The following is a 25,088-nucleotide window of genomic DNA, read 5'->3' on the forward strand; positions in this document are numbered from 1 at the left end:
ATGGATATCTACCCCTCTTTCAGTCCTTTGTTAAGGAATATTCAAGACCGAGGATTTTGGAAATTTAACAATCCGGGGTCTATCAATAATTTGGTATGTGATCTTTGGCAACTTAACATCTTTGAACCTTATTTTCTCCATCTATGAAATGGGGTTAGTAATTTCAAATGCATAAGATTTTATGAGGGTTAAATGAGATAGTCCTTTTTAAAGAGTGCCAGACAGTATTAAACATTCAATAAATGTTAATACTTTATTACTATGCATAATATAATAATGTTCTGCATGAACTTTAAGTCTTTTAAGTATGTCATTAATTCCAAGTGTACACCCTGACTGTCTCCATTTTCTCTCAAGTAATGACTGCTATTAAAGGCCAATCTAGGGAGATGCAAGAGGGAAGAGATATGGGAACATATGTATATGTATAACTGATTCACTTTGTTATAAAGCAGAAACTAACATACCATTGTACAGCAATTATACTCCAATAAAGATGTTAAAAAAAATAAAAAATAAATATGAGCAACCCACCCCCCCCCCCGCCAAAACAAAATAAAAAATAAAGGCCAATCTGGATTTAGGATCCCGATTCCATTTTCAAGTATTTAGCTCTTGGATAATTCCCCTGTGTCTCATTCCCCTTAAGGACTAAACTCTTAGATAATTCCCTGCACTATCAATTTCTCCCACTGTAAGGAATCATCCTCATCCTGATCAGCATATATAAATATAATCTAGTATCTCCCTTCTTAAAAAAAAAAAATCCTTTCTTGAGCCTACCTATCTTTAATAGCTACTGCTGAATTTTTCTGCAATCATTCAGAGCAAAACATCTGGAAAAAAGTTGTTTAAATCCAATTGGCCACATTTCTGTTCTCATCTTACTCTACATGGTAGCAGCATTCCACACATTTGACCACTTAATCACTTCCTCCTTTTTGAAACCCTCTTTCCTTCTGCCTTCCCTTTGACCCCCCTGGCTCCTCCTCCTCAGGATCCTCGCTGGCTCCTCCCTTGTTGAACCTCCAAATGTTGGACAGTCTTTATCAATACTCTCTTGCTAACAGTTAGAAAATAAAATAAATAAAAATAGCATTTACAATAGCACCAAAAAATTCAAATGCCTAGGAATAAATTTAGTTAAAAAAGGAAAAATATCTCTCACTAAAAACTATAAAACATTGCTAAAATAAGTGGAGGGTTATACCGTGTTCATGAACTGAAAGACTCAATATTATTAAGATGTCTCTTTCCAAATCTATAGGTTGAATATTAACCCTCAAATCTGCAGGGTTGTGTGTGTGTATGTATGTGTATGACAGGGAAAGAAAGAGAAAATGGGCAGGCTGATTATAAAATTCATATGGAAATGCAAAGTATATAAAATGACCAAGACATCAATCTTGAAGGAAGGCAAAGCTGGAGAATTCAGATTACTAGATACCAAAAAGTATTAGAAAGCTACTGTACTTAAGACAGTGTGCTACTGATAAAAGTACAGACAAAGAAATGAACAGAACAAAATGGAGAATTCAGAAAGAGACCTCACATGTATAGTCTCCTGATTTACAGTAAAGGTGCCACTGCAATTCAGTGGAGAACATATGGTATTGTTAGGAAATCTCATTCACTTTCATGGTTTCAAACTTCACCTACTCTTATATTTCTATTTTAAGCCCTGACCTCTGACCTAAACTTCAGACTTACATATCCAACTATCTCCCTGCCATCCTACCTGTGTGTCCAAGAAGTATATTAAATATATTAAATAATCTTAACCCAAACCCATCTCCTGACTCCCCTCACCCCAGTCATTGCCCTCTCTATTAATGACACTAGCATGGTTAGTTGCTCAACCTTAAAACCTAGTAATTATCCTAAAATACTCTCTCTCTTCCCACATCATTCCATTTGAAAATCTGTCGAATCTTTCTATTAACATAGTCTGAATCCATCTACTTTCTTCCAGCTCCCCTGCCTCCACTCTAGTCCAAAGCCTTTCATCTCTCACTAGACTGCTGCACTAGACTTCTAATAGGTCTTGCTTCTTATATTCTTATAGTCTATTCTCCACATAGAATAGACTGAGCTCTTAAAAACAAATCAGATCATGCCACTCCTCTGCTTCCATTCCACCTAGAATAAAGTATACACTCCTTGCTATGACTTAAACAGCCCCTAAGTGCTGCTGACCTCATCTCATACCACTCTTCCCCTTTATACTAAGGCCTGTCTTAATAATTTTTAACATAAATCACCACTACAATCTGCTTATATGTGCCTTATTCAGAGTAACCAATTTAATTACTAATTTTTACCTGAGCCACTGGCTCAGGATATATTTTACTTCATTTAAAATAAAATGGAAACAGATTTCTAAATATATTCTAAATATAGAATTTTTACTAAAATGAAATAGAAATAATACATTTCTTCTAATAGGAACATTACTTTTAAAATTAAATTTAGGGATTTCCCTGGTGATCCAGTGGTTAAGACTCTGTGCTTCCACTGCAGGGGGTGCAGGTTCGATCCCTGGTCAGGGAACTAAGACCCACATGCCGTGTGGTGCCACCAAAAGTTTTAAAAAAATAAATTAATTAAATTAAAATTTAAAAATTACCTCCTAAACTTATCTTTCTTGTCCTTTAAATCATCAACTTCACTGTGTGTGAACAGATCAGCTATACGTGTAAGAAGGTTTGCATTAATACAGTTCATGTTGCATGGGGTAGCTACTATGGCATTCATATTTTTGTGGCAATACTGAATACATTGTTCAACCTAAACAAAAGCACAATAGAAAATGAATATTGAAGATAGTAGCATAAAGGATAATGTCATACCAATACTTTTCAAAGATAAGATTCATTAAAAGCCTAATCCATGTATTGCTACACAATAACTTAGTTCTGCCTATTTGGGTTAATCTACACTGTTCCAAAGTGGTCTAGCAGGCCAAATTTGTACAAACATAGCTAGAAAAATAATTTTCACACTTCTTAGAATATTTCGAACGATAATGTAATGAACATCTTTCATGACTGTGGCAGATATAAATTTTAGTCCACAAACTCAAGGGTACAAGATATGTGACTTCCTATAACTAAACTTAGTGATAATTTTAAGCCTCCGTTTCTCTGAGTGGCAGAAACACAATTTCAGTCACTTCAGGGTTTTCTCAGTTGTGTTGTGCTTGCTCGCTGACTTTCTTCCCCTTTCTTCACTGTGAGGTATATTTATTTACTTTTTGAGGTAGATTTGGGTTTTGGGGAAAAACAGCACTGGTTAATTATGCATTCTTCTAAATATTTTGCTATGGCATAAAAATCATCCTTTAGGGCTTAGATTTCAAAAATCAAAACTCAGAGACTCTTTTAGTCTCTGCTTTTTTTCTATAACCCTCCCTTGAAGCAATAAATACCAATAACTGAAAGGAGAGGGACTAAGGAGTACACAGAATACAGGGAACTAATAAAACTTCAAACAAATAAACTTCACATCTGTTAACACAGCAAAGGGGTATTTTGCTCTACTTAGTTTTACCAGAGGTTAAAAGCAAATATTCATTTAAATGTTAATTTAAACCACAAAAACGTATAAAAAAATTTGAACAATAAAGAAATTTATTAAATAAAAGGAAAAAGAAGAAAAACAAATATATTTAATGTTAGAGCTTGATATGTATATGTATATATTATGCTTTTATGTTTTATCAACTATTCTTAAACAACAGAAATGAGCATGTGGTTTACACATATAAAATTACATTTTTTAGTAGTTGGGTATTTGTTCTTAATTCGCTGAACTATAAATGAAAGACACAAATAAGTAAAACATGCTTAAACCAATTACTTAAATAGTAAAACAAATGTATTCCAATTAATTTTCATTTAATTTGGTTTCAGAGCAAAATCCCTTTTGGGGTAAAATTAATTCTGTTTAGTTTCATCTAATGCAACAGCTAACGCCTCCCTTGAGGATAAATTGTTTGTTTTATAGGCATCATATACTAATGATATATAGTAGCCTGAACAATAGCCTTCCCAATAGAACGAAGTACCTCCAAACACCAGCAGTTTATTCTAATGAATCACACTCTTGAATTAACAACTACTTCAGGAAGATGTCTTAGAATTTTCCAGATACTTGAAGGAAACATCAAGTTATATGTTAAATCAAGTATGGGTGAATAGAAGAGCTTGAATCTCTTTTTAATACTTACTAATGAATCCATTTTCAAAAATTCTGAAGAAATAAGAATTGAAATGACATTTCCTGGCTCTAAAAAAAAAGAGAGAAAAATTAAATTCTCCTTTTGATTTGTACCTCAATCTCCTTAGAACAGGCTCCTTCTCACCTTAAAAGAGGATGTTACTTTAATAAGAACAATTTAATAAAAGCTTACTATGGCTTATATACATGAAAGAAAGAAAACGCAATGTTAAAACTTACAGTATAGAGAAAATGCATAGTAAATTTGCCTGGAATTAGATTCATATCAAGTAAAGAGACTCCGGCTAAAGATATGATATATGCAAACTCCTTAACTAAACCAGGGAAAAAGATAATTAAAATTGTGAATATAACTCATCACACAAAAATGACAGTGAAGCTACTTCAAATGTGGTTCAAATGATTGTTATGAACAAATACTTAATTTAAAAGATTCTGAAAGATAATATAAAATTTACTATTGCAGAAATGCAAAATTACTTTCTAAAGGCAGACTTCGGAGGCACAACCAGGGAAAGGGGGATGCCGGCTGATGCTATCATTTTAGTAAAACAACCTCAGTCATCTCCCATGAGGTATATTTTTAAGAAAAAGAAAACAACTGTGATTTTTACCATTATAGTACTAAGACAATCCCCCTAAATAAAGGACTATGCAGGCAATGATTAAAATAAGTAATCCCAATCTTTCCTTAAGTAACAATTCTAGATTAAAGGTTCTCAAAGAGCAAAGGTAAAGGGAGGAAAGAGCTGGTGAAAAAGTTCCTCAAGAAACTATAATATAACCCATTCCAGTTAAGACACAAGGTCTGGATTATTAGCAATTTAATTAAGCATTTTGGTAGTTTTCCTAGTTAGAATAAAGATTGCTTTTATAAAAGCTTACATTTGTAGCCACTGATTTAAGGTCCAAGATTACAGAGACTAGTTTTGCACCACTTTTTTAACCTTTGCTATGTTCTTAAACATGCTAGATCAAACAGTAATTTTTTTCTCTCTACATATTTTGATTTTTATTTCACACATACATATCTCCATGGTCTGGAATCTCTGGGCTCTGACTGGTTGAAAATTTTGATTTAGCAATTTTGTAATTTTAAGGACCATTAGAAACCTTTTCTATTAATTTGGTCACAAAAATGTATTAAATTATGAACTTCCTCAGAAGACTTCTTATATACTGTCAGTATAGGTTTAGTTACTAACAAGAGTTTAGAAATATTTTGCTACTACTGTAAATTGCAATTCTAGTGCACAGAAAGACTTTATTAAACCACCAGTGTGATTTCCTATACAAGTCAATGCCACAAAAAGATTACTTAGTAATTAGTCTTCCGATCCTCTAGAACACTGGTTCTCAAACTTTTGCTCTCAAAACCCCTTTAAAAAAATCTTAAAAACTGAAATTCCTGGAGAGCTTTTGTTTATGTGGGTTGTATCTATCAGTATTTACCATATTGGAAATTAAAACAGAAATTAAAAAAATATATTAATTCATTTAAAAATAATGAACTAATTACATATTAACATATTTTATGAAAAATAACTATTTTCCAATAGAAACAAAAAAAAAGTGAAAATAACACTGTTTGACATTTTTTATAAATCTCTTCAATGTCTGACTTAAGGGAAGACAGCTAGATTCTCGTATCTGTTTCCACATTGAATTTCTGAGTAGTCTTTCTTAAAGGTTACTTGCAATGGGAATTGAAATCATATCAATGAACTTTTCCTATTCTGCTATCTCAAAATCCACTGATTTATCTTGTACTTTGAGTGGACCTTCAACCCATGCATGATTTTTTTTAACATCATGCATTGGTCATTAGGAAGATATTGGTTCACTGAGTTATGCAAATCTTCCAAATGTTGAAACATTTCATTGCACAATACACACACACACACAAAATCTCACCAGTCTCATCAGAAACATCTTTAAGTACTGAGGAATTGTCAAGCACATGCAAGCAGATACAAGTTTTCCAGTACTCTCTTACTTGAAAGCTTGAATTTTATCATTGGCAACAAATATTGTTAGTTGTTTCCCTTTAATTGACTGGTTCATTTAATTCATTTTCAAGAAAATATTTGTCTGGGGAGTTCCCTGGTGGCCTACTGGTTAGGATTCTGGGCTTTCACTGTCGTGGCCTGGGTTCAATCCCTGGTCGGAGAACTGAGATCCCGCAAGCTGCACGGTATGGCCAAAAAAAAAAGAGAGAGAGAGAGAGAGAGAGAGAGAAAATATCTGCCAAATGCCTAAGTCTGAATAACCATAACTTGTCAGCCATTCTTCCAAGTAAAAATGGTTTCGTAAAAAAGCAGCTAGTTTGCAACTCAAGTAACTGTACAAATGCTTTTCCTTCAGACAACCATCATACTTTGGTGTGTAGCAGGAATGCACTTCCTGTGTCATTACACAGAATATCAAAACGATGTATACTCAAGAGTCAAGAGTTAATAAAATTAGTAATATTTACTGCCTCATCAAGGATATTCTTAAGTGAAACTTTTTTTGTTTTCTTTTTTCCTATGAGCACATGGTGTTGAAGAACACAGTGACCACTAATACAGTGTGATGCTCCTTGCTTGATGTGTGCTAAAGCTCCAACAGTTTTACCCTCCATTACTTCTGCACCATCTGAACAAATGTCAACACAGAGAGAAAGACAAGCAACATCCTGGCATTATTAAGCAGATTCTCTTGACCTTGTGGATCCTCTAAAAGGATCTTTAGGACTCCAGTGGTCGGTCACTGTACCATACAGTGAAAATAGCTGATCTAGAGACCTGTCCATTTGCCATAAATTCACTATAATTGGCTTAGAAAGGGTGAGGTATCAGTTTCCTAAAAGGTGATTACTAATCTGAGCATAAATACTAATGTTTGAACAATTTTCCACATTTCATGTTTGGCCTGAAGCAACTTCCAGCTGACACAAAAATTGCACTACAAAATAAGCAATAGATTGTCTTTTACCTAAAGTGGGCATCTCACAATCTTTATTCTCCTTAGTGTTCCTTTTAACATATTTTATCAACCAGTTGAAAATGTGAACGTCACAATGAACTGAAATGTCCACCTCTTCCCAGCGCTGGGCGTCCACAGATAAATATTCAGCAAAGTACTTCATTTCTGATATCAAAAGATCTCGTGGGCAAATAAAATCTTCTTTCAAGTTTTTTGCTTCATCACATACATGGATCACCATGTTTGGCCTTCATAAAAAATGTTACACAGAAATGAAATTATTAGAATTTTAGAAGAGGAGCCAATAATATTGACATTTATTGGAAGTATGAGAACAAGATATTTTTCAAGGTTTTAACCACACATCAGTTTCACAGGGTCTGACATTCAGAAGTTTTCATAAGTGTCTTGCTAACCTGATCTGTATCTGAAAATTGACTAATTTTAGTTAAGCTATTGATTTAATAAAACAAATAAAAATATTTTTACTACAGAACTTACAATTTACAGGGTTTTAAAATTTATTTTCAAATTATAAGTTAATTATAATGTTTTTAAAAATACCAATTCACAAAGAAAAATTAAATTATACATTCTAATTCTTGTGAGGAACATAAAACAGCACTTTTACATGGTAATGGGTATGGGAGGGAGATATAGATTAAATACTAAAATTTTCTTACTATTAATAAATAGGAAAAACAGTTAAAATTATTCATTGAAGTATCAAAAAATTAGCATAGCTACTTTGTTTTTTTTTTTTTTACTTTGTTATTTTTAACAGCAAGAATGCTTGTTTCTAGGCATTCAATAAATATAAATTAGTAAATGTGGTTTAAAAATTCTTAAGACTACAACGTGCTTATTTACATATTTAAAAAACAATTTAAGAATAAGTTTAGATGATGCATCAGAAAGATTGCTTCAAAAATTATAAACTCCTTGAATGTATATGCCCTTGAAAATTACATCACCACAAAAAGAAACACTAGTGTGATCCACAACTGCCTTCGTGTCATTACAAAAGGAAGAGATTAGATAGGAAGTGACAGACTACCCTATAATATGAATTTAATGTGTGTTTAATTGAACTTCAAACAATTTTAATACAGAGAAATTACATTTGAAATAAAATTGGCTACAGAAAAAGGATTAATAATCAATGCTCTGTCAAAGTCAAAGGAATTTAAGTAACTTTGCAAGTTTTTCTTTCAAAGAAATTGTGGTCAAAATATAAACAGGTAATGGCTGGTATAATGAAGTATGAAATTTCTGTGGCTTTTTGGGCCACAAAATGAAATAAGATAATCCTAATTAATTTATCAGATAAATTTTTGTGCCGTACACAAAACCTATCAGTTAAAAATCTATGTGAGGGGGGGCTTCCCTGAAGTCCAGTGGTTAAAACTCTGTGCTTCCAATGCAGGGGGTGTGGGTTCAATCCCTGGTCAGGGAACTAAGCCATGTGGTGCGGCCGAAAAAAAAAAAAATCTATGTGAATAAACTAAAATTCACTAAACTATAAAAGGGTGAATTTTTTTATTGTGGTAAATACACACAACATAAAATTTGCCATTTTTAAATGTACAGTTCACTGGCAGTAAGTGCACTCATATTGATGTGCAATTATCACCACCATCCATCTCCAGAACTTTTCAAAAGGATAAATGTTATGGTATGTGAATTATATATCAATAAAGCTGTTATAGAAAAACTATCAGAACTAAAAACATACAAAGGAGCTTTTAGAGATGATGAAAATGTCCTTTATCTTCATTGGTTATATGGCTAAAACTCATCAAAGTGAATACTTAAATATGTGCAGTTCATTGTATATAAAATACACAAAACAATACAAAATTATCAAAACTTGCATTATATCGAAAGATGTATTTTAATTTTTAAATATTTCTACAATGAGTAATTATATTCAAATAGTTCTAAAACACACATCCAGTTTCTTTAATAAAGTTGGAGAACTAATGGCAGAGACTTTTCTTTGGGTTTTAAAATTTACTTTTCAAAATTTTATGTTAATAGATGTTATTTCTAATACTTACAAGATGAAAATGAATTTTTAAAGTGGAAAACTGTTGTCCAATTTATAAGTAATATGAATAAGCCATACGTTTACCTATCAAGCAATTGTTTATAGTTCAACACATCAACTACCCTCATTTCAATTATTTCAGCAATTGCATAATGTGAAATTCCTAAATTATGGTAACTGATATATAAAATTAGCAATCATATTTTTATAATTTAAAGTTGATATTCATATTAAAGCTTATCTAGCAAAGAACCAGCCTCCTACCCTTCAGATTCTTCAGTCTTTTCTCCACCATTATGAGTAGTACAATTTTCACTTTCTGAAGAACAATTCCTTGTGGAAGCTATACTATGTCTTCCTTAAATACAGAAACAAACACATACAAAAACAAAGGGGAGAGGTTAGCATTTCTAACTGAGAATGGGTTTTTACTTATTGAATGGTTATACTATAAATTCATGGTTTCCAAGAGTACTTAAATATGGTACTTTGTCAGGTGCCTTAATATTTCTAAAGGTATATGGAAAAAACAGTACGAAAAAAGGATCACAAATTGTTAACACTACACTGAAGATTTAAAAAATACTAACATGGTGTGAAGGGATGGGGTCAAATTTTCAAAAGCCTACATATAGTTTTCTCTTCCTGAAGCAAATTTTTATATCAATACTCTGCTGCTGTTGAAATTAAAATAATTCACTACACTGAAGATTTCTAAAACCAGTTATTTCCAATGAAGTTGTGGAAAACATCACTTCTACACCGCTGTTATGTCATCTGAAGCTACTGCTGACTCCAATAGAGGGGAGCTGTAGAAAAGACAACATGAGAGGCAAGCAAGATTCTCCCAGTAAAAAAAAAAAATTAAGTAAAAGGTACAGGTCAAATCCCTTTAAAATTTACAACATAACATAAATAGGCTAATGGACTGGAGTAGTAAATTTTGATACAGTAAAAAGCTCTTTTGGGTAATAGTGTTTGACCTGTACGTTAACATCTATACTTTTTTTTTAAATACAGCAAGACAAATTTCTAAAGCTCAGGAAAATACAAATACTAATAGATTTTTCTATTAATGCTTCTATTAGCCTTTACATAAAGAAAAGTTGATGGGAATACATAGTATTTTGTAGAACTGTCATAAGGACAAGCACTGCATTTTGTTTTTAAAACCTTACCTGTTTTAGAAACTGCATCCTGACCAACTGGAGTCTCCTGAAATTCTCTTTGTGTGCCAAGAAGCGAGGATTTGATATACGTGGCTAAAGTTTCAACAGGACTCTCTCCAGCAGCCATGAGGGGACTATAGTGGTTGTCCACAGGTGAGCTTCCACTGTTCTTCAGTTCATCAAATCTCTTTGCACACTGTAATGACATAAAGGAAGGAAATGTATGTCTGGGGGGTTTTAAATCATTTTTTATAAGTGAATATTAATCTCTTGGGTAACATCTAAAAAATTAGTGCACATTTCAATACATGAAAGCCTCTGACTTACTTTTTTCTTTTTTAAAATTCAGGGTAGTTTTTAAAAAAATATGCTTTAACTCAAAGGCATAATGTATTTATGCTCTTGTAGAAAAATGAAGAATGCCTTTATCAACCATATTTCCCCATGGTCTACGTCTATCATCAGTTGATAATTTTAATAATTTAGTTAAAAACTTGGCTTTTATTTTCACACTGAGTTTCCACCAGGAACAAGACCAAATTCTAACCTTCAAAGAAAAAAAAAACAAAAAGTATCTTATTTGTGACACTAGATTTTCTTTATTAAAATAATGAGTCTTTGTTCTTACTAACAGTGAGGTTCACCATGCACAAAATACTGTAGTAACACTTCACAGACACATATTTGGGCAGTTTGTTCTAGAACAGTGTTTTCCCTTAACCCATTGTTAGTCACGGAATCAATTTAGAAAAGGCCAGATTAGCAACTAAAAAAAAAGAAATAAAATACAATAGATTAGAAAATACCAAGAGTGCATTAAGTATAATAAGGCTAAGTAGTCCTTCATGAAAACGTCATTTCTAAGTGTGTACTACGTCACAACATAAAATGCGGGTCTTGGTCAAACAACACTTCCATAGCATTCATGTTTAAATATCCATCAGTAGCAACGTGGGTGGCAAATTGCATAGCAGACCAAGTAATCTGGGAGGTGCAAAAGGAGAAAAACATATATCATGTATACACATATATGTTAAGTGAATAATGCATTGGGTATGGCATCATTCATTTATTACACAAAAATTTATCAAGTACCCACTAGATATTAAGCACCATTTTCAGAAAAGATTGTTTACTAATAGTACTATAGTACTATTACTACAAAGAAATCCCTATTCAAGGCTTAGTCCTTTGAAAATGCATTTAAAAGACACGTAAGTGTAGGACTTCCCTGGTGGTCCAATGGTTAAGACTCCATGCTTCCACTGCAGGGGGCATGGGTTCGATCCCTGGTCAGGGAACTAAGATCCCACATGCCCCATGACACAGCCAAAAAAATAAACAAAAACAAAAACAAAACAAAATGATACATAAGTTTAGACTAAAATATTATACTCAGTATGTATGCCTACCTCTTTAAGCAAAGTCTTAAAATTAAATAAAAATAATTAATATGATAAATGAGAAACAAAATATTTTTGTATGAGGACTGAAAAAAGCAGTGATGAAGACCTGGCAAAGAAAAAAAATGCTGTAATGATTAGAAGAATGTACAGGTTCACAGGTACATCTACAGGATAAAGAATATAAGTGATTTAATTGAATCCATTTTTCATACAAAATGAGTTTATTTTCTGTAACAGAGAAAGTGGTTAGGTAGGCTTTTTTTAAAATATAAATTTATTTTATTTATTTTTTATTTTTGGCTGCGTTGGGTCTTTGTTGCTGCTAGCAGGCTTTTCTCTAGTTGCAGCGAGCAGAGGCTACTCTTCATTGCAGTGCGCAGGCTTCTCATTGCGGTGGTTTCTCTCGTTGCGGAGCGCAGGCTCTAGGTGCGCAGGCTCAGAAGTTGTGGCGCACGGGCTTAGTTGCTCCGCGGCATGTGGGGTCTTCCCAGACCAGGGCTTGAACCCATGTCCCTTGCATTGACAGGCGGATTCTTAACCACTGTGCCACCAGGGAAGCCCTAGGTAGGCTTTTAAACTGTAGATTCTTCTGATATCTTTTAGGTAACGCTTATAGCTATATTGGAAATTGAACGTAGATTTATCTTATTTAACAAAGCTTACAACAATTTCTAATACTTATGAAATATGAAAATTATGAAACCTGAATATTTGAAATGAACACATGATTGCTTAAACAAAAAGCAAGTGAACTGTGAATAATTTAAAGTACATTGTTAAATCTTCTTTTGTGTTTAAGCAAAAATTACATATCTATATGCAAAAGAAAGGTTGGACCCCCTACCTCACACCATATAAGAAAATTAGCTCAAAAGAGATCAAAGACTAAGTATAAGAGCTAAAACTATAAAATTATTAGAAGGCAATATAGGTAAAAGTCTTCATGACCTTGGTTAGGTGATAGTTTCTTAGATATAACACTAAAAACACAAGCAACAAAGAAAAATTAGATATACTAGTCTTCATTAAAATTTAAAACTTTGTACTTCAAAGGACACCATCAGGGAAATGAAAAGACAGTCCACAAAATAGGAGAAAATATTTGCAAATCACATGTTTGACAAGGGACTTGTATCTAGAATACATAAAGAACTCTTACCACTCAATGATAAAAAGACAAATAACGCAATTGAAAAATGGGCAAAGGATATGAATAGATATTTCTCCAAAGAAGCTCTATAAATGGCCTATAAGCACATTAAAAGATGGTCAACATCATTAGCCATTAGGAAAATGCAAATCAAAATCATAATGAGTTAACACTTCACACACACTAGGATGGCCATAATACAAAAGACATAATAAAAGTGTTGGCAAGGATGTGGAGAAATTGGAACCCTCATACATTGCTGGTGAAAATGTAAAATGGTATAGTCACTTTGGAAAAATTAGATACATTATTTCAGCTAAGGTAAATGCTTATCTAGAAAATTTTAATTCATCCTTTCTCCACTTTCAAAATACCAACAGGTCAACTTCAAAATGAAAAAAAAAAAAAATCCGGGAGATTAAGAGAACATTCAAGAAACTTAAAAAATATATAATTTTTGGGACTTCCCTGGTGGTCCAATGGTAAAGAATCCACCTTCCAATGCAGGGGACGCGGGTTTGATCCCTGGTCAGGGAACTAAGATCTCACATGCTACGGGGCAACTAAGCTTGCATGTCACAACTACTGAGCTCGCGCACCTCAACTAGAGAGCCTGCATGCCACAAACCACAGAGCCCACGCACTCTGGAACCGGCGCACCACAACCACAGAGCTCACGCACCCTGGAGTCTGTGCGTCACAACTAGAGAAGAGAAAACCCACACGCCGCAATGAAAGATCCCATATGCCTCAACAAAGATCCCGCGTGCCGCAACTAAGACCGGACACAGCCAAAAATAAATTAAATAAAAAAATAATAAATAAACCTTAAAAAAAAATATATATATACAGTTTTTTTTGTCCACCAGATAGTATAACAATATTGAAAATAAGTCAGTACAAACGGTCAATAGGATTAGATAGATCAATGGATTAGAATAGTTAAGTCGAGAAATAGATCTGAAGGTAAAATTTCAAACCAGTAATAAAGAATGGACTATTCAATAAATGTTGAGACAACTAACTAGTAATTAGGAAAAAAGTTAAAACTAAAAAAATTCCAGGGACTTCCCTGGTTGCACAGTGGTTAAGAATCTGCCTGCCAAATGCAGGGGACAGGGGTTTGAGTCCTGGTCTGGGAAGATCCCACATGTCGCAGAGCAACTAAGTCCGTGTGCCACAACTACTGAGCCTGCGCTCTAGAGCCTGTGCGCCACAACTACTGAGCCTGCACTCTAGAGCCCGTGTGCCACAACTACTGAGGCCCACATGCCTAGAGCCTGTGCTCTGCAACAGGAGAAGCCACCGCAATGAGAAGCCCGCGCACCGCAACGAAGAGTAGCATCCGTTAGCCACAACTAGAGAAAGCCGGTGCGCAGCAATGAAGACCCAATGCAGCCAAAAAATAATTAAAAAAAAAAAAATCCCAAGTGGAGTCAAGATTTAAATGTAAAATAAAAAGTAGTCCGCAAAATGTAGGTGACTTTATATTATACACAGTCTTCAGGTTGAGAAGGTTTCTAAACATGACAAAAAAGGAGAACATCAAAGTAAAAGATTCACAGATTTTTAACATAAACTTTTAAACATTTGTATACAAGAGACTATCATTAATAACTTATAGCTGAAAAAAAACTGAGAAAAATAAGCTAGATTAAGGGTTAATATATTCAATACATAGAAAACTGTTATTAAACTAGTAACAAACAAAAACTTTACAAACAGAAAAAGGATATGGAACAATAAAATATAAAACATTCATCCTTTAGGATTTAAAGAAAGAAATGAAAACTGTGGTAACATTTATTAAAATCAAATATATATCTATTTACATATAAATAAGAATTTTGAAAAGACACACAGAGAAATAATATTTAATATATAAAGTGCAAGGATCAGGCACTCAGCTATTTTGACTGGAGTACAACATGGATGACCCTTCCAGTGGACAATATGTAACAAAAGCCTTAAAAATGCACATGCCCTCTAATGAAGCAATTCTGCTTCTGAGATTATCCCCTAAGAAAAGAATAAGATATTTGTTACAGTGGTATTTGCAGTAGTCAAAAGTTGGAAACAATAGCTTAAATATCCAATAAAAGGTTCAATAAATTACGATTTAGCTCAAATAAAAGAATGACAGTATACTGTCATCAAATGTAGAACTCTAGCAACTGACACATAAAGATGTTCACAATATGCTACGTGAAAAACAAAGCAGCAAAGTAGTACATTTGTTACATGTCTTTAAGAATTCATATATGAATAGAAAAGAATCTGGAAGGATATATACAAGGTTTCAACAGCTTACTTTAGGTAGGGTCAGATTTATAATTCTGATTTTTCACTTGTTTCCTTGTGTGTGTGTGTTATGTGTGTGTTTGTATTCTTTGAGGATATGTCTTGTTTAGTAATAAGAAAGGAATTAAAAATTCACATTACTTAAAAATAGTCTGATTCACATTCAGTTGCATTTTAGTTAAAAAAATAATTTCTTGGGAATTCCCTGGTGGTCCAGTGGTTAGGGCTCCGTGCTTCCACTACAGGGGACACGGGTTCAATCCCTGGTCAGGGAACTAAGATCCTGCAAGCCGCACAGTGCGGCCAAAAAAAAAGTTCTCAACTGAGTGAATTTGAATATGCAGTGGACATTAGATGATAAGATGGAGTTATTGTTAATTTTCTTAGCTTTGATCATGGTACTGTAGTTATGTAATAATATCCTTATTTTAAGATGTATGCTACAGTCTATGAAGTATCGTGATGTCTGAAACTTACTTCTAAATGTCAAAAAAAAAAAAAAAAAGTTACATAAAGAGATCAAGCAAACACCTATTATTGCTGACTCCAAATAAAGGATATAGGGATGCTATACTATTCTTTTAACTTTTCTGTATGTTTGAAAATATTCACAATAAAAAGTTGGAAAAACAGTCAAATTCACAGGTTTGCCTTGTTTTAAAACCTAACATGTAAAAATCCAAAAGATGAAAAAGTATAGATTATGGAATGATAATATACACTTAATAATAAATTCCCCCATCATTTCACAAAGACCTATAACATAACCGAGGGCAAGTAATCCCTGTGGGTACTGGTTTTCTCAGCTGTAAAAGCAGAGGGTAGAATTTGGTTCATTCACTGATCCTATAGGTATTTATTGACTGTATATTATGGGCCAGGCAGTGGTGCATATGCTTCAAACCTACTGGGTAAAACCACTAATGTCCTTTCTACTTCTAGAAATCTGAGATGATTCATCCACTTTAGGGTTCCTTGTAACAGCAAAAAATTCTGATGTCAGTGTTTCTCCAACCAGGGTTCACAGATGAATTACCAGAAACCTAAGAGTTCCCTAGAAGAGTTTTTAGATTGTGAGTTTTGATTCTGAGGATAACCTTAATAAAATCATCCAGGTCATTAGGATGACAGAATATTTCCATGCATATTTGCTTTTCTGTTGTAAATTAATTGTAAATTAAGTTGGTACCAAGAAATATTTTAATTGTCCGTGGCTAATTTTATTTTTTTATTTTTTATTTTAAAAAATTTTTATTTAATTTATTTATTTATTTATTTATTTTTGGCTGCTTTTGGGTCTTCATTGCTGCGTGCGGGCTTTCTCTAGTTACAGTGAGCGGGGGCTGCTCTTCGTTGCGGTGTGCGGGCTTCTCACTGCGGTGGCTTCTCTTGTTGCGGAGAACGGGCTCTAGGCGCGCGGGTTCAGTAGCTGTGGCGCACGGGCTTAGTTGCTCTGCAGCATATGGGATCTTCCCAGACCAGGGCTCGAACCCGTGTCCCCTGCATCGGCAGGCAGATTCTCAACCACTGCGCCACCAGGGAAGCCCCCACGGCTAATTTTAATAAAGGGCAATGTGGAGAAGAAACCTGGTGTAGAGAAGAGATGTGTTAGTGCCAAGGGAAGGCAAGTAATGTCCTGGCACAACACACGGCTTCACGGTAGAGGGTTAAAGAGAAAAAAGTGGAGAAAGAGTAAAGGCTTTGAAGGGCACATGGCAGCACAGGCTAAACGCAAAAAAATTTTGTGCCACAAGAGGCTACACAAATATTTGCATTATAATCAGCAATTTAATTTCAGCAAAACACTATTACTTATCACATTAAGCTTATTAGTTTGAATTGTGTTGGTTTGAGTTTTCACTTGTGTCTATAAAATGTAAATTTGGTTTATGATCATATAGGTGTGTTTATACCCAGTATTGTTAGTGCACATTTAATTTCCACTATAATAATAATTTAAGTCATCATTGGGAGTTTTCAAGTTTTTTTTCCTTTAAAAAGGTCTGTACATTACTCAAGTTTGAGAAGCATAGCGTTAGCAATTTAATAAAACTGGATTTACAAAAACGTTATCTACCCATTCAGTTGTAAACATGTAAGATAAGTTTGAATTTAAACATACCAGGTGGGTTAATATATAATTTACATAGATTATATTTAGCCAAATTGCATCATATGTACGCATATTCGGTATTTATATGTGCATATGAATATGTAAAACTCAAATATTTCTTCTTAGTATAACAGTTATTCCTTTAAACTGATCACTTTTTCTGATTTCTTTTCAGTAGATATCTGAAAGACTGTTATTTACCTCTTTAGGTGTTAATCCAGGCACAAGCCTTGCCACTGATTCCCAGTTGATGGTCTGGTGGATTCCAATTAATGGGTAAAGGATCATGTCCAACACCATTTGGTTGTTATTGTTTAGGAAATTGTTGTTTTCTGAATATCCACGACTCATCTTTTGGAACTAGAGACAGAGAAGACAAATAGATTTATTTGCATCTGAAATCCAAATATTTTCAGAACATTATAAATCAGTTATAATTCATTCCTAAGAATTATCTACTACTACATAAAGAAAAGATAAAACTGACCTAAAATCAAAACAGAATATATAGCTCAAATCTCTTCAAATATAACAGTATTTGAATATTATGGATTGGTGGGTAGATAGATAGATAGAAGGATGGACAGATGGGTAAATACGTGATTAAAAAGTATGATAAAATGTTAAGGGTAGAATATAAGTGACGGGTATACAAGTGTTCACTATAAAATTCTTTTGATTTTGCCGTATGTTTAAAATTTTTCATAATAATATGTTGAGAGAAAAAGTTGAACACAATGTATCTTCTTTAAAAAAAAATCCTTATGTATGCCTGATCTGTTATTTTGATTAGCAGTTCATGGATGGTAGAACTAAACTAAACTAAACTAAACTGAAAAAAAAAAAGCTAGTTAAAAAGAATGATAATTTCATTGCAGTCCTAAGCCATATTTCCTTTATTTCTCTGTGAGTGAATGTCCATGCTATAAACAATCGAGGCTGAGTATACTTAATTTTGACTGATGTAATCAAATGAAACTTAGAACTAAGTTAATCTGACATTTTAGGATAAGCATAATCATTGTTACTGCGCATGTGATTATGAATTACATATGGTGGGGAGAGTATATCAACAAATGTAATTAGCATTGTTTTTATATGTTTGAAACATTTTTTGGAAAGTCCTCTTATTCCTTATCTTCAGAAGCAATGTGACAACTGGCCTGATAAGGTTTAACCCTTACACACACCCAAACACACACCCTGACTCTCATATATAAAAAGCCAAGGCACCTCCACACACATACACACATGCACTCACACCTGCAGAGTGGAGGCTTCGCCTGCTTCTTCATCTGGCTCCCCACCCTCTCTCCTACCATCAGACGTCCTCTGGTTTAATCCAGAAGACCTTGAATCAAGTGACTAAGGGTGTGTCCAAAATCATCAGGCAACAGGATGACCAAGAAAAAAGTCTCTAGAAGGCTTTCCTAATGGATGTAGCTCAATAAACATTTAGTGAGTCCCAACTATAAGCCAAGCATTGGGGATACCATGATAAATATGGCATGGTCCCTGTCCTCAAGGAGTTTACTAGTAGAGAGTTAAGGATACAAACAGACAAACATCATCTTAATATCATTTGTTGACAGCCAAAGCAGAGGGGAGCCATCAAGGGGCAGAGGAGGGACACATAATAGCTGTTGGTATTGTGGAGGAGGGTAAGACCGAGGTATCAAAAAGAAGCTACCTCCTTCAACCTTAGAGAATTTTAAGAACTTATTTACTGAGTATTTACTAGGAGCCTGGAGCTGGGCTAAGCCTTCTATATAAGTTATTTCAATTCTCACCACAACCCTATAAGATAGATGCTTTCCCCAATTTTACAAGACCAAGAAACACATTCAGAAAAGTTAAATAATCTGTACAAGGCCACAGAACTAATAAGAGGCAGATCAAAGACTCAAATCCAGGTAAAACTGACTCTCAAATCCATGCTCTTTCCATTATATTCTAGAAGGAGAGTATAGGGGACACAGCAGTTGGGAATGATGGCTTAGGGTAGAGAGAGAGTCTAAACATTTTGAAGTTAGTTACGATTCAATGAAACAATTTTGAAAGCTGTTTGTGAGGCAAGGGAGGGAGAAGGCTGTGGTATCGAAGAGAAAAAGAAGCTACTCCCTTCAAATTTAGAAAATTTTGAGAATTTATGTTGATTATATCTCAATAAAGCTGAAATTTAAAAAAAAAAAGAAATTTAACATTTACTGAGGCCTCACCATGTGCCAGGCATTATATATGAAGTCAGAACATAAATTTACAGATGAAAATAATGACAAAGATTTACAGCTAGTCATATCTATGACTTAATTGATGTTGAATCTGGGTTGGGAATATAATCTCCAAATATAAGCTGTTCCTATGGAAAAATATTATCTATTTTAGGACAAGAACTATAAAGCAAAGATCCACTGAGAGACCAGTATAGTGGAAAAAGCAATGCACATAGGAGTCTGAAGCTCTGGTTTGAGTTTTAACTCCACACAAGTTAGTCAAGGCAAGTCATTTGAAATTCTGCAATAAAAATTAAGTGCTGGCAATACCTCTACTTGACATCATACAAATAATCAAAGGGATTATTTTTGTGAAGGCACTTTGAAGACAATAAAAGCACCTCACAAATGTGATGCAACATAAAATAACAGTATCTACCTCCTAGGATCCTGCTAAGGATTATGGGAGATGTTTAAATGTTGGAATGCAGAAGCTCTCAGTTAAGTGTTAACTATGATTAGTACTATGTAATTTTTTACATAAAATACTGATGTAGGACATCAGGTGGCAGACATCATAAAGTTATCCTACATGTTTCTGCATGAACATTAAAAAGAAACAAAGAAAAACACTAAGCACTCTAAAAATCACAGCTTCCTAGCAACCAGAGAGGTACCTTGTTGATGGGCCAGAATCGTGTTGGGTATGGACCCTGGAGCCAGACTACCCAAATTTTTGTCCTGGTTCTACCACTTAAGGTATTATCTGGTTCTGATTACGTATCTCTATGCCTCAGTTTCCTCATCTGTAAAACAAAGAAAAATAGTAGCTAGCCCACATACTTTTGAGGACATATGGACAGTACTACCTGGCACATAGTACTACATAATGTTTGTAGTAGTAACGTTACCATTCCAAAGATCCTCAGATTAAACGGATTCAAAAAGATAAATGTGACAGATGAAAGGAGAGACAGCAACTTTCCAATGAAGTATGCTCTCAGCAAAATGAGTAGAAAGTCAGATCTAGATTCTTACCTAGTTTACCATTTCCAGCAGTACAACCTATGATTTCAGTGGTCTCGGCTACAACATAAGGAAAATAATACCTACCTTTGAGGTTATTGTAAGGATTAGATAATATATATAACACACTACCTGGCATACAAAAGGTGCTCAATAAATAAGTTATTATTGCTATTATTATTTTCCTATTTTGGCCATTATTGGCATAAAAATTTCCAAAAATTAGTTTAAGAACTGTAAAACAATGCCTTGAGACCAGTTGAAAATAGATTTTACAGAACTTCACTGTTCTCTACTTGTGTGCCTAGCACATCATCACTTTTCATACCACGCAATTTGAGAAGTATGTTAGAGGATGGGGTATTTTATTACAATTTGTTTGGGCCTCAATAAAAATTAGTCTGAAAGAGAATTCAGGGAAAGGACGTGGGTGCTGTTTTTTACTTCACTTCCAAAAAGATTCATTTAAAATTTCTAAAATATTTATTGTGGCCTACAATGTGAAGGCACCTGTTAGCTAATCAAATATACTGTTCATATAAAATAATTAAAACTTGTATGTGTATTTCCAATATAATACTACTCATTTATAATATATACATTTAAGAATAATTTAAACCATCTAAATGTGAAAAATTTTTTTCTGTTAACATTTTCTTTACACAACTGAATCATATCAAGCAAGGGAAAACTACCCAGTATTAATTCCAGTTAAACGAATGTTCAAGAAAGCATCCCTTAGAGTCAGAATGTAAGTATGAAAGGTATAGCATTGACGGATAACCCTTAATAAATTCTCTCAGAGTAGCTGTCACAGGGCACCCTATTCTGGAAAAGAAGTATAGACTTATCGAAAACTGCCAATAAGAAAAAGTCTGAAGCTCAAACTACACTTTTACTAGATCTACGCTCATTCATGATAAAACATGAAAAAGATGTTAAAGTTTAATGTGAAACGTGTTATTTACCAAAAATAAAAATTCTATTTGTTTAATACTCTACACTTTTAAAGAGCACACCTCATGTCCTCTCCCCCATTCCCACAATAGTAATTTAAATGTATTAATAAAACCAATGTAATTAGGACCAAACAGAGGTCCACGACTGGCACCTGTATTTTCGTTTTCTTTTTTCAAACAGAAAAAGGGTCTTGTAGACAGACTTTTTCCCCTAGGCAGAGGAAGATGGGAAGCGAGGGCGGCCAGTAGGGCAGGTCAAAGGCCTCTGGCATAACAGAGGGTGGGAGGTAACAGAGTTATTCCGCATTAGGGTAGAAGCCTTGTGCCCAGGCTTTCTGACCACGAATGAGAACGGAAGCAGCTGGCTTTCATCGTGAAGGGGAAAATAAAATCACAGCTGAAACCCAGGAAGACTAGATCAAAGCCCTGCAAACCTTCGGCCCAGAGGCTCGCTGCGCAGCACGTCCTTGGGGTAGCCCAGACCTTCGCGATCTCCCCGCCTCCCCCGTAGGGGCAGAAACTCCGGGAGCTGAGCGGGTGAGGGGCGGACAAAGGCGCGGGGCGGGCAGCTAGGCGAGGGAGGGGAAGATGCGGGGCAGGGACCCGGGGCGAGGCCGGGAGGCAGACGCTGGGTCTCCCTCAGCTGGTTCGCAGGCTGGACGGGCTTCGGGGACCTGGAGTAGGCACGGCTGGCGGGCTGCGGGTTGCGCGTGGGGGCGTTCGGAGGCACTTTGGGCGAGCTGGACCCCGGCCGCCAGGGGAGGAGGCCGCAGAGGGAACCCGCTAGCTGCCAGCGGTACCGCCTCTCGCCGCACTTCCCGCCCCCAACCGGCACCCGAGCCCCCCTCGGCGTCTCGCTCACCTCTAAGCCGGGGCGGCCCTTGCTGCGCCTCCGTCACCTGCAGAGGCCGGTACCGCCCGCGCCATGAAGCTGCCGCGACCACAGCCGCGACCCCGGCCGCGGCGCCCTCACAAGCCACCCCCACCCGCTAGCAGGCGACTGCGAGGTACCAGCTCCGCGGGGCGGGGGAGCGCGGAGATCGACGCCGCCAGCCAATCGCAGGCCAGCGCCTCTGCGGCGCAGCCAATGAGCGACAAGCTCCTGCCGGGGGGGCGGGAGCGGAGGAGCTGCGGCGGCGACTGGCCGCTGCGCCTAGCCTTTGCCTTCCTCCTCCCCGCCCCCGCCTCGCATTCACTCTAGTCGCAGTGCAGCGTGCCACCTTACCAGCGTCTTGTCTCTTAGCAACCAGATACCTCGAGCCAGAACTTAACGTGATCAACTCTGAGTCCAGAAGAAAGGGGAACGTAGGGGAGATAGAAGAACTCAGATAAAAAATGGCTGAAATTGTTGGAGTCTTTGGTACACCTGCTTAGGTAGAATGGGAAAATTGCATGATGTGAGCGACATCAAAAGAATCTAGGGTGAAGCATTGTCTTCATCAGGAGGCATCTCTTGAAAAATGTAAATAGCTCTGGGTTACACGTTGAGTTTTCATACATTAATATGTTCAGCAAGTATGTTATTGTGGTGACTACTGTTGGGAACCTAGTCAGATGTATAAAGTTCAGTCTTGTAGGGTAAATGCTACCGGTCAGTATTCCTTTTTTTAAAAAAATTTATTGAAGTATAGCTTATTTACAATGTTGTGTTAGTTTCTGCTGTACAGCAAAGTGATTCAGTTACACACATATTTTTCATTATGGTTTATTACAGGATATTGAATATAATTCCCTGTGCTATACAGTGGAACCTTATTGTTTATCCATTCTACATATAATAGTTTGCATCTGCTAATCCCAAACTCCCAATCCACCCCAGCCTCTTTCCCCCTTGGCAACCACAAGTCTGTTCTCTGTATCTGTGAGTCTGTTTCTGTTTCGTGGATAAGTTCATTTATATCATATTTTAGATTCTACACATGAGTAGTACAATATGGTTTTTGTCTTTCTCTTTCTGACTTCACTTAGTATGATAGTCTCTAGGCCCATCCATGTTGCTGAAAATGGCATTATTTCGTTCTTTTTGATGATTGAGTAGTATTCCATTGTGGAATATATATATATATACCACATCTTCTTTATCCGTTCATCTGTCGATGGACATTTAGGTTGTTTCCATGTCCTGGCTATTGTGAATAGTGCTGCTATGAACATAAGAGAAGCCATTTGGGCCTAAGCCATTTTGTGATCTAAGCGTGGCTTCAATGCTTGCCTTTGAACATGTCTCAGTAATTAATGATCTTAAGGGAACAAAAGGACGCAGGAACAGAGAAAGTACAGTGATAAAGCAGAGTCCTAGTTCCTCCTCAAGGGATATACGTAATAATTATACCTTTGAGTTCTGCAGGAACTAAGGCCCCCATCCAGGTGAAGGATGGAATGATGATGTTGACCCTCCTGACTTCAGTCAAGTAAGACTTGGACTCTGTTGACCTTTGCACCAATTTTATGCTGAATCCTCCTCTGCTCAAGCTCCTTCATGAATATGCATGTACCCTTAGCTTAAAACTTCCCCAATTTTGCTGTTCGAGAGACACTGCTTTGGGAGATTCCCTGGTGTTCTCCTTACTTGCTGCAACCCAGTTTTCGAGTAACACTTTCACACAAGCTGAAACTCAGTTGTGATGATGGTGAGCCAGCTTAAACCATGAGGGCAAGAACAACCCATACAGGATTGATTACAAAGCAATTAACAGAAGGAACCTGGGTCCTGAATTACCTTGTGAAGCAAAGCTGCCTAATAGGCCCTAGACTGCCTGCCTACCTGAGGAAAATGTTTTGTCTCGCTTACAGAAACTTAGTGTATTCCCTAAAAGAGAAAGTCCCTGAAAGTGATGTGCTACAATAACTAAGATCTAAGATACATATGGGATTGGTGGGTAGAAGCAAATTGCAGGCTGGTGACTCTTCCCAAATGTATTTTCACCTGTATTAACTTGAAAGGCAGATTATCAAGCCTATGGCTTTGAGGTAAGTGGTTTAGAAAAGGTCAGAATGTGAGTTTATTTTTGACTGCCACCTCTTGCTTTTAGCAAGGTTTGACCAAAAGAAATGAAATCAGTTAAGAATTAACCAATTTGCAAGCAGAGATAGAAGAGAATAGAGCTCTACTACTGGACTCCATCCATAACTGCTCCTGCTGTTGATCCACGTACTACCATCCATCTCTGAGGGATCAACTTAGGTACTTAACATGTGAAGCTTTTCCTCACCACTCTCCAAGAATATACATTTACAGAATGACAGATCTAGAAAGGATCCTTGAAAGATAACGTCTTCAATCTTCATTTTAAGGTCAAACAGAGTAAGTTTTAAGTGACTTGTCCAAAGTCAAAGGAGCCAACTCTTTAGGTTCAACGACCTTTGCCTGAGGAAGAATCTTTCTTTGGAATTGTGCAGAGTTCCTTCCTGAGGCCTTTTATGTGGAATGGGCAATTTCACTTAAGACTTCAATACACTTCCTGTCCTCACCCAGTCTAAACCTTTTGTGTTCAT

General features: G+C 35.7%; 1 protein-coding gene across 3 annotated transcripts in view; it reads right to left on the reverse strand.

Moving 5' to 3' along the window:
* SANBR (SANT and BTB domain regulator of CSR) overlaps window positions 1–22,579 on the reverse strand; it is a 65,754-nt gene extending 43,175 nt beyond the window's left edge. Inside the window, exons 1-8 of one of the 3 annotated variants that reach the window (XM_059942711.1) lie at window positions 22,456–22,579; window positions 20,286–20,414; window positions 17,597–17,755; window positions 10,435–10,621; window positions 9,521–9,614; window positions 7,216–7,454; window positions 4,229–4,287; window positions 2,627–2,787 (exon numbers count right to left, since the gene is read on the reverse strand). In XM_059942711.1, the coding sequence (XP_059798694.1) occupies window positions 2,627–2,787; window positions 4,229–4,287; window positions 7,216–7,454; window positions 9,521–9,614; window positions 10,435–10,621; window positions 17,597–17,746 (890 nt within the window). In that variant the 5' untranslated portion in view covers window positions 17,747–17,755; window positions 20,286–20,414; window positions 22,456–22,579. Of the gene's footprint in view, window positions 1–2,626; window positions 2,788–4,228; window positions 4,288–7,215; window positions 7,455–9,520; window positions 9,615–10,434; window positions 10,622–17,596; window positions 17,756–20,285; window positions 20,415–22,455 lie in introns of those variants that run through there. The other 2 variants (XM_059942710.1, XM_059942712.1) reach the window with 2 other exon arrangements.
* Window positions 22,580–25,088: the final 2,509 nt, after the last annotated feature.

The sequence above is a fragment of the Balaenoptera ricei genome, chromosome 13, assembly GCF_028023285.1.
Source record: "Balaenoptera ricei isolate mBalRic1 chromosome 13, mBalRic1.hap2, whole genome shotgun sequence".
Classification (NCBI taxonomy): domain Eukaryota; kingdom Metazoa; phylum Chordata; class Mammalia; order Artiodactyla; family Balaenopteridae; genus Balaenoptera; species Balaenoptera ricei.